This window comes from Jaculus jaculus, chromosome 6 (genome assembly GCF_020740685.1).
Source record: "Jaculus jaculus isolate mJacJac1 chromosome 6, mJacJac1.mat.Y.cur, whole genome shotgun sequence".
NCBI lineage: Eukaryota > Metazoa > Chordata > Mammalia > Rodentia > Dipodidae > Jaculus > Jaculus jaculus.
This window is the reverse complement of record NC_059107.1, coordinates 95,798,156-95,807,954: the sequence shown is the minus strand read 5'-3', so window position 1 is coordinate 95,807,954 and position 9,799 is coordinate 95,798,156. Positions and strand designations below refer to the sequence as shown.

Here is a 9,799-nt window from a genome sequence, read left to right as displayed (position 1 = left end):
CTTTCTCTCCCCTTTGTCTTAGCTATTTCAAGAGCTCAGACCTTTCCTTTTCCACTTCCCACCTCTGTGAAACCCCTGGATCAGAAGAGACTTCCTTCTGGCCAGAGGTGAGCTGTAGAGTCAGCACATTTGCGCACACATACACAAAAGAAAACATCCGGGCTGGAGGGACAGCTTAGTGGGTAAGGCATTTGCCTGCAAAGGCAAAGGACCCAGGTTCGATTCTTTAGGATACACGTTAGTCAGATGCACAAGGGGCCACACATGTCTGGAGTTCATGTGCAGTGGCTGGAGGCCCTGGTGCACCCATTTTCTCTCTCTCTCCTCCTCTTTCTGTGTCAAATAAATGAATAATAATAATAAAAAAATATATATAAAGAAAACATCCAAGGAAGATGCAAGTGATGTCCAATGACCTCTGAACTTTTATTGCCCGCCTGATCCCCAACGGTACCCTGCTCCTCGGTCTCAGTGCCTCAGAACCTTGGTGTCATTGGTCTCAGACACCACTTTGCCATCCACGATCCTGCGGGTGGTGGTCTTCTGGATGGTTTGCATGGAGTTACTGCTGTCCAGAGCGTCGTTGAGACTGTAACAGAAGACCAAGCCCTGGTTATGAACAGCTCCACAGAGTTTAGAAGGGAGACCAGAAAGGCGAAGGAAAAAGTGTCCTGACCCCTGACCTTTATCTCCAAACCCTTCTTGGCCACTTCCTCCAGCAAAGGGAAACCCAAGGCTGAACTTGTCCCTAAGTACAGCCAGGGGCAACACTTAGTCATTCTTTTCTCATGGGAGGGAACCGCTGTAACTGTCACTCCCTTGAAGACATAGGGGACACTTTAGAGCATCAGCTCAGTGTTCACTGGTTACCAAGGAACAGACCATGGGAGCTTTCCCAGTGTGCCAGCTGTGGGAGAAAGAGCCCTTTCTGCATGGGTAGGAAAGGTCACTCACTTGAAGTCTTCCCCATCTTCCAGCAGGCGGCGGTAGGTGGCGATCTCAGCCTCTAGCTTGACCTTAATGTTTAGGAGGGCCTCGTACTCCTGGGCCTGGCGCTGTCCCTCTGCCCGGGTCTGTGCCAGCTCTGACTCCAGGTGCAGCAGGACCCCATTGAGTTGGTCCATCTGTGTGGCATAGCGGGTCTCCACTTCTCTCAGGCTGTTCTCCAAGCTGGCCTTCTGCAAGGCACAGAAAGTGGAGTGAGTTAGTCCTCAATCCCAGATTACTCAGACCTTCAGTCTCTGAAATGTTTTTTCTTCTTTAAAAAAAAAAAAAATTGGGCTGGAGGCATGCCTTAGTGGTTAAGGCATTGTTTGCCTACCAAGCCAAAGGACCCAGGTTTGATTCCCTAGGACCTACATTAGCCAGATGCACAAAGTGGAGCATGCATCTGGAGTTCGTATGCCACTCTCTCACACACTCTCTCTGTGTCAAATAAATAAAAATACTTAAAAAAATTATATATTTATTTTATTTGAGAGAGGGAGGGAGAGAAAGAGGCACGTCAGGGCCTCCAGCTGCTGCAAACAAACTCCAGATACATGCACCACCTTGTGGATCTGGCTTACATGGGTCCTGGGGAGTTGAACCTGGGCCCTTTGGCTTTGTAGGTAAGCGCCTTGACCGCTAAGCCATTTCTCCAGCCCAGAAATATTGTTTATTTTATTTTATTTGCAAGGAAAGAGGGGTGGGGAGAGAATGGGTACACCAGGGCCTCTTTGTGCTACAAATGCATTCCAGATGCATGTGCCACTTTGAGCATCTGGCTTTATGTGGGTACTAGGGATCTACATCTTGCCGGCCAGCAAGCATTGCAAGCAAGCACCTTTAACCACTGAGCCATTTCCACAGCCCTGAATTGGTTTTGAAGACCTCTTGCATATCAAGTCCTATGTTAGGAGGCCAGAGCTGTGCAAAGTGGAGGAAAGGGTTAGGGATGAGACAATGGGCCTGAGATCAAGTGACAGAGATTGGGGCCCAGAGGAGCTGTGACAGGTGACCAGAGGGTGCTCACCAAATTTCTCATGGAATCCAATTCGATCTCCAAGGTACTGAAGGTACGTCTCAGCTCTGTGAGCGTGGCCTCAGCATTTCCAATCTCAGCGGACTTCGTAGTAACCACAGTGGTGCTTTCCTGGATCTGCAGGGTTGGGAGGCTCAGTTCAGTCCTGTCTTCCTGGCAGCCTCCCTGCCACAGCCAGGCAGCCAGCCCTTCCCCTTGCATACCTGCTGGGACCAGTATTTGTCCAGCTCTTCTTGATTCTTCCGAGCCAGCTCATCATACTGGGCTCGGATGTCGGCCATGATCTTGCTGAGGTCCTGAGATTTGGGAGCGTCCACTTCCACGGTCAAGCCAGAGCTGGCAACCTGGGCTTGCAGGCCCTTGACTTCCTAAAGGAGGTAGGGGCGAAAGTGACGAGGCTCAGAGTCCGAGCCCCGACAAGGCCCTTCGTGAGTGACGGCCTCCTCCAGAAGGCTTACGTGAACAGCGGGCGAAGACAGCCGAGGGCTTGCAGTCTGAGCTCCGCCGCTTCTGGACATGGGCAAGAAGGCTACTTCCTTGCTGCCTGAACCTTGCACCCACAAACATGCACTGCATGTCCCTTTCAGAAGCCCTGCCTGCTCCATCATCAGCCCCAGTGCTGGCTGTGCCTACCTTTGTCTGCATCTCAACCATACGATCTTCGTTTTTCCGTTTTGGGACACTCAGTATCTCAGCCTGATACTGAACTCACAACCCTGCCCATCTCAGCCGTCCTAGTGATGGCAGTGCAGAAATGAACCACCACAGCAGATCTAAACACACTCACGCGGGTGAGCCACAGAGCATGTGTGACCCACCGGGATTACTCTTAATCAAAACAAGCCGATAAAGAGCCAAGGTGCTTGTCTGGGAGAGGTGGCTCAGGCCCATCATCCCAGCACTCAGGAGGCTGAAAAGTAGGAGCACTGCGGTGAGTTCGGGGCCAGCCTGGGCTACAGAGTGAGTTCCACGTCACTTGGGGCTAGAGTGAGTGAGACCCTGCCCCATACGAAACAAAACTGAAGCCAGGCTAGTGATTTATCCATTTTCATGACAGGCTGCTTGTAGGTGGCCTGGTCTATTTATGCCTCATCCTTGTCTTGGCTCTCTGGCTCCCTGGCCTGGTCAGCAGCCCACTTGCCTCCTCATGGTTCTTCTTCATGAACAGCAGCTCCTCCTTAAGAGCTTCGATCTCTGTCTCCAGCTGCAGCCTCGTGATATTGGTGTCATCAATGACCTTGCGGAGTCCATGGATGTCAGCCTCCACAGACTGGCGCATGGCCAGTTCTGTCTCATACCTGCGGGAGGGGAGGTGATCAGAGGGCCCAAGTCACCTCCTAAAACCAGCCCCGTGTCTGTTGCACCTCAGCCACCTGAGTCCTCAGCACCATTCTTGGCTTGTGGGGCCCACCCCGTATACTTAACGTGGGTTGCACAGATGAACAGTTCAGGGATGATATGGATGGGCCCTTCATCTCATCAACAGCTTACATCGACCCCCACCAGGGAGCCCCGCCCTAACCCAGGAACATACCGTCAGTTCTTTGGATCTACCTCGGGCCCCCAGACTTACTTCACTCTGAAGTCATCAGCAGCAAGACGGGCATTGTCGATCTGAAGGACGATGCGGGCATTGTCCACGGAATTTGCAAAGATCTGGGGGGGGGGGTATTAAAGTGGGAAGGTGCTCCGTGAGTGGCATGTGTCAGATGTTGGGCTGGTGGAACGTGCGGAAGTTGGCGTGTTTCAGTGGATTCTTCCTTATGTAGGACAGACACTCTTTCCACGACTTCCCTCCTTTCCTGGGCTCCCACACCCCAGCACCCTGAGCCCCACAAATGAGCAGCTCCCAGCAAGTTCTCCCCTTGGTCCTCTTCTGGCATTTTTTTTTTTTTCCTCCCCAGTGCACCTGCTCATTCCCTGCTTGGCCACCCCCACTCCCTGGATTGGTCCACAGGTAGGCCTCCTGTTTACTCGTAGATGACTCAGCCTTAGCCACATCCGCTTAACTCTCCAACTGTTCCAGCTCAGCCAGAAACGAGGGAGCGGGAGCGCATAGGTCCATGGTGTGGCACTTTCCTCACCTCCTTCCATGCAAAGCTCCTTCCCACTACCTCCTGGGGAAGCCCCCTCTCATGTGCAGCCGCAGCTCTTGGGGTCCCTAAAGCCAGGCTGTGGATGGGATTTTGGGGCCTTCCAGACTCGGCCCCATGGAATGGGAGGGGTGAACGTGGAAAGGGTGGAGAAGACTCAACCTGCTCCACCATATTGAAGTCCCTGGGGCGTGGGGCGGTGGGGAGGGAGCATCCAGAAGGTCAGAGGGAGCTGGGGGCCCTCCGTGCACGCCCCTTACCTGAGCCCTCAGGTCCTCGATGGTCTTGAAGTAGTGTCCCCAGTCTCTGTCCTGCGGCCCCTTCTTCTCCAAGTGTTCACGGATTTTGCTCTCCAGCCTCCTGTTCTCGATCTCCAGACTCCTCACCCTGTCTAGGTAGGAGGCCAGGCGGTCGTTCAGGTCTTGCATGGTCTCCTTCTCGCTCTGGATGCCACCCATTCCGACCAGGTTTCCGTAACCCCGGTGGTCGCTGGCGGAGCGGGACACGGACACCCGGAAGCCCGAGCCCCCGGCGCCCCCATACACGCTGGCCGCGCTGCTGGCGGGCCGCAGGCGCTGGCTGGGCGAGCGGACCGAGCCCAGGGACCGGTAGCTGGTGGAGAAGGTGGTGGAGCGGGTGGTGAAGCTCATGGTGACCTGGAGGGAGGACGAGAGACCAGGACTGAGGTTCGGGTCGCGGAGGGTGGCTGTCTGCACCTCCTATATCGCCGCGGGAGGAGGTGGGGACATCCCCTAGCAAGCCCCGCCCCTGTCACCGGAGCTGCCCAGGAAGCCTGGGCCACAGGTAGGTCGGCGCTGGGGCTCCTGCCACCCCGCTCGTCCCCCCACGCCCTCAGCAGGGCCCTGCCTAAGCCACCCCAAAAGCGGGTGACTAATCTGGGCCACAAAGGACAGCGGGGTGTGTGTGTGTGTGTGTGTGGTGGGCCTTGAGGCTATGCTTTCAGACAGGAAATAATTTAGGTGAATTCCCTCCTTATCCCTGGTACCGGAGGTGCCCATTAGGTTAGAACTTCGATGGTGCCCGTGAACTAGGATGTAGGTCTGCCTAGCTGTCCTCAGCCTGAAGCCCGAGTGTCCCACCAGCAGAAGGGATCTTGGGGCTATCCTGGAGCCCCAGCAGCCCTGGGGAAGAAAAGCTGAGCGCTGCAGAGGAGGAAGAGAAACTCAATCCCCAGCCTCCCAGTTTTCACACATCCTGCCGCACTTGCCTCCCAGACAAACTGCCTGTCCCCTTGCCTGTGAGCTCGCACACACCAAAATCATAGAAATGCGTATTCTTCCCTTAACCCGGTCTTGGAGCCTCCTCCACCCCCAACTCACTCCCTGGACACTTGACTTCAGTGTGGTTTGGGCAGGAGACAGTCCCCCATGTCTGAATCCTAGTGTACACACTTCCAGAGCACTTCAGGGTTTTTGTAGTTGGGGGCTGGAGAGATGGCTTAGTGGTTCAGGTGTTTGCCTGCAAAGTCAAAGGACCTAGGTTTGATTCCCCAGGTCCCATGTAAGCCAGATGCACATGGTGGCACATGCATCTGGAGTTTGTTTGCAGTGGAAGGAAGGTTCTGGTGTGCCCATTCTCTCTCTGCTTCTTCCTCCCTTTCTCTCAAATACAATATATATATATATTTAAGGACTCTTTGTAGTTGAGAATAACCTCAAACTTCTGACCCTCCTGAGTGCCGGGATGACTGACAGGCATATACCACTTGGTCAGGCCCCAGGATCAAGCGAGGGCCTCACGCATGCCACACCCACCACTCTACCAACTGAGCTACATCCCCAGGCCAAGACCATTAGATAACCTGCTGTGTGCCAGGCCCTCCCCTAGGTGCCAGGAGACCAGCAGTGAACAAGGGACCATGATCATCCCTGGGGATTGTAATGCCCACGATGGTGGGGGCCTGGAAACAGCCTAGCAGGTTTGGCCCAGGTTGCCAGTGCCCCATTCCTTCTCCTAGACCCATTTCTTCCCTGCCAGACTTCCTAACGCTCTGTGGTGCTCAGCTTGTCCCAAGGGGTGAGCCCAGGGGTGAGCGGCCCTCTGATGGGAAGAAAGGAGGTAGTGAAACTCCCAAGCTCTTTTATGCACACCCTCCCCCCCACAATCCCTGGCTGGATGAACACCCCTGCCAAATGAACCAGGAGAAACTCGGAGATTCAAGTTAGTCATCGCCAGGAGCTCGTTTTTCTGGCATGGCCTGGTGTTACACATGCTCTTTGCTCTGGAGTGGACCTATTGATCCTTATCGAGCGAGCGGCCAGCTGAACTGAGGTGGGAACAGACAGGAGGGTAGGTTTGGGAGAGGAAAGGGGCCCTGGGAGGAGCTCGGCCTGATGATCAGTCCAGTGGGAGGCACAGGGCAGACGTGAGGTGTGACTGGACCATTGTGGGCCCGCCACTTTCTGGAAGGGAAAAAAGCCCTGCTGGACTCCTTGGGAGCTGGCTAGCGAGGCTGTGTGCGGCCGGGGACTGGCTGGCAGATAGAGTGCAAAGTAGCATACAAACGGACGCCCGTTGGTTTTGCATGAGGGCTTCTGGGAGGTTAGTGAGGTTCCAGCCGGGTCCCGAGGGTTCAATTTGGCGTTCACTCCTTGAGCTCCACAATTGTGCTATTGTATGGGAGTATACAATGAGGCATTCAGACGAGATGTTGCGGTGAACTGCTTTTTGGTGTTTTTAAGTCAGCTAATTTGGGTACTTTGCTGGTTGTGTGACCTTAAGGAAGTCATTGTTTCTGAACTTTCATGTCTTCATTTGTACACGGGGAACAAAGCCTGTCCAGTCTGTCTCCTGGGGCGGAGAGCAATGCGTAGATGTTAATTATCGCTCACTTCTTCCTTGAACAAATACGAATCACAATTCCGTATTACTGAGGAAGGCTGACACACCAGCATGGGATAAAGGAGGGACTCAATTTAATCCTAATGATGGCTCAGGGATTGGAGGCCTCTAAGAATTCGGGAGGACTTTGAATTCTCCCAGCAGTGACACCCAGACCCCAGAATTCTTCTCTAAGCCTACCTCTGATCCTTGCCCTACCCCTGCTGGCTGGGCCCTTCTGGGACTGCAGAGGCTCGCTGTGGGGCCTGGGGGTGGAGCGCTGAAGTCACCCCTTATCTCCTAGAGCTAACGTTGATGGCCACATTCCTGACCTCTTGCAGCATCGGAGCAAATACCGACCTGCTACGTCCAGTGCCAGCCTGCACCTTTCCAGCACTTCCAGATTCCTCTGTGGTCAGGCCTTTCACTCAGTCTGACAGCCTCTAGTAGGGATGGGGAGGGGGCATGAGGGAGGAGAGTTTCGATTGAGATCCCTAGCACTGTGGCTCTGGGGTAAGGGTGGGGCCAGGCGGAGAGGGGAATGAGGAGCCATGCTGAGAAACATGCAGAACAAAGATGAGAAAAACCCTCAACAGAGAGAGAGAGAGAAGAAGAGAGAGAGAGAGAGAGAGAGACAGACAGAGAGAGACACACACACACACACTACTAGGTTCCCTCCCCCAGCAGTCCTGCATTCCACTGTCCTGCTGAGGGGGGCCAGGAACCTTCGAGTTAGCTTTAACTCCAGACTAAGCTCAGATGCCACTGTTGGGTGGCCTCCACATTCTCTTGCTGAGGGATGGATCCATGTTCTGGGGAAACTAGATGGGTAGAGAGGACTTGAGGGTCTGTAGTCCTCTGGCTCTGCATCCTGGGTCAAGTTGTAAGATTCTCACCCAGCCCAGAGGATCAGAGTGCAGAATAGATATCTAGAGGTGAGAGTGAGGAGCTGGTTCCCATTCTCTCTCTCTTTCTTCCTTCCTACCTTATTTTCTTCCTTCCTTCCCTCCCAACTTCCTTCTTCTCTTTCTTTGAGAGGGAGAGAGAGAGAGAGAGAGAGAGAATGAGAATGAGCATGCCAGGGCCTCCTGCTCCTGCAAGGAAACTCCAGAGCATGTGCCACTTTGTGGGTACTTGGAAATTGAACCAGTAGGTTTTGCAAGCAAGTGCCTTTAACCCCTGAGTCATCTCCCCAGCCCCTCTTTTTCTTGAGACAGAGTCTGTCAGTCTAGCCTAGGCTGGCCTCAAACTCTCAATCCTCCTTTCTCAGCTTTTGAGTGCTAGGATTACCGCTTGGGTCACCACACCCAGCCGGATACTCTCAAAGAACTGAGAGACACTGAGTGTGTTGGAAAAAGGGAGGAACCCAGGTGGTAGGGGGAGGGTACTGGAGGAGTGAGATAGTAACGATCACCTCCCAAAAGGAAGAGAAGTTTGGGCAGAATGAACCCGCATGGGTAGCTCTGTAAATGGCTTAGGGGTAAGCAGTTAATAAACAAGGGAAGACAGGTGTGGTGGCTCATGCCTGTGATCCCAACACAGGGTGGCGGGGAGGCAGGCAGAACACAAATTCAAAGTCATCCTCTAATACATATGGAGTTTGAGGTCAGCCTGAGCAATTTGAGATACTGCCTCAAAAACAAACAAAAAATTTATTTATTTTTAATTCTTTTTTGGTTTTTCGAGGTAGGGTTTCACTGTAGCTCAGGCTGACCTGGAAGTCACTATATAGACTCAGGGTGGCCTCAAACTCACTGCGATCATCCTACCTCTGCTCCCGAATGCGGGGATTAAAGGCGTGTGACACCATGCCCGGCTAAATAAATAAAAAATTGAAAGTGAAGGAAAAGCAGGTACTGGAGAGAAGAGAGAGGGAGCAAAAAGTGCCCTTGAGTAGACTGAGGAGAGCCAGGCAGGGGAGGGGAAGGTGTACTTCTGGGGAGCAGCAGGCTTGGGATAAAGCTGTTAGAGTCTTTGGGGCTCCCCTTCTCATTTTGGAGGCTGTGGGGCTAACTGTCCAGGGTAGAGTTATGGGGTTCTGAAGTTCAGGGCCTTTAGACACTCTTCCCCCAGGGATGGGGGAGTCAGAATGCACTGCTGCATTTACCACAGTTGGGTGTGTACTGGAAGGTTCTCTGCCAGGTTAAAGAAGAGGCAAGAGCTGGAGAGATGGCTTAGTGGTTAAGCGCTTGCCTGTGAAGCCTAAGTACCCTGGTTTGAGGTTCGATTCCCCAGGACCCATGTAAGCCAGATGCACAAGGGGGCTCATGCGTCTGGAGTTTGTTTGCAGTGGCTGGAGGCCCTGGCTCGCCCATTCGCTCCCTCCTTCTCTCTCTCTCTCTTTGCCTCTTTCTCTCTCTGTCTGTCACTCTCAAATAAATTAAAACAAAAAAAAGGCAAAGTCAGCAGTCCCACTCAGGAGCTTGTAGCTAGAAGGGTTCTTCATGTGCTGAATCTAAGAGTTGATCCCAGGAGCCTCCTTAGTCCCCGCTAGGGTGACTTCCCCGTCCTCATATCCTCTCCCCTTCCTTCTTTGTATGTGTATGTGTGTAAATGTTCACTAGTGCGTGGTTGCACATGCATGTGGAGGCCAGAGGCATTCTACTTTTTTTTTTTTTTGAGGTAGGGTCTCACTCTGGCCCAGGCTGGCCTGGAATTCACTATGGAGTCTCAGGGTGGCCTTGAACTCATGACGATCCTCCTACCTCTGCCTCCTGAGTGCTGGAATTAAAGGCCTGCGCCACCACGCCCGGTGTGTTCTACTTTAAAAAAAATTATTTTTATTTATTTATTTGAGAGAGAATGAGAAAGAAGCAGATAAAGAGAATGGGTGGTCCAGGAC

The 9,799-nt window shown here is 53.2% G+C and overlaps 1 protein-coding gene across 1 annotated transcript; it reads right to left on the bottom strand.

Moving 5' to 3' along the window:
• Nucleotides 1-402: 402 nt before the first annotated feature.
• On the bottom strand, nucleotides 403-4,821 carry Krt18 (keratin 18). The gene is made up of 7 exons (XM_004649875.3): nucleotides 4,377-4,821; nucleotides 3,597-3,679; nucleotides 3,165-3,321; nucleotides 2,227-2,391; nucleotides 2,015-2,140; nucleotides 955-1,178; nucleotides 403-589 (listed from the first exon to the last, which is right to left on the bottom strand). The coding sequence occupies exons 1-7, from the start codon at nucleotides 4,764-4,766 to the stop codon at nucleotides 469-471; spliced, it is 1,266 nt and encodes a 421-aa protein (XP_004649932.1). The 5' UTR covers nucleotides 4,767-4,821; the 3' UTR covers nucleotides 403-468.
• Nucleotides 4,822-9,799: the final 4,978 nt, after the last annotated feature.

Bases quoted from the DNA above. Each gene is read 5' to 3' on its own strand.
- Krt18 (XM_004649875.3), bottom strand. From the start codon at position 4,766: ATGAGCTTCACCACCCGCTCCACCACCTTCTCCACCAGCTACCGGTCC. The intron at 2,141-2,226 runs GTATGCAAGGGG...CCAACCCTGCAG, and splicing joins ACAAATACTGGTCCCAGCAG to ATCCAGGAAAGCACCACTGT. The intron at 1,179-2,014 runs GTGAGCACCCTC...TGTGCCTTGCAG, and splicing joins TGGATTCCATGAGAAATTTG to AAGGCCAGCTTGGAGAACAG.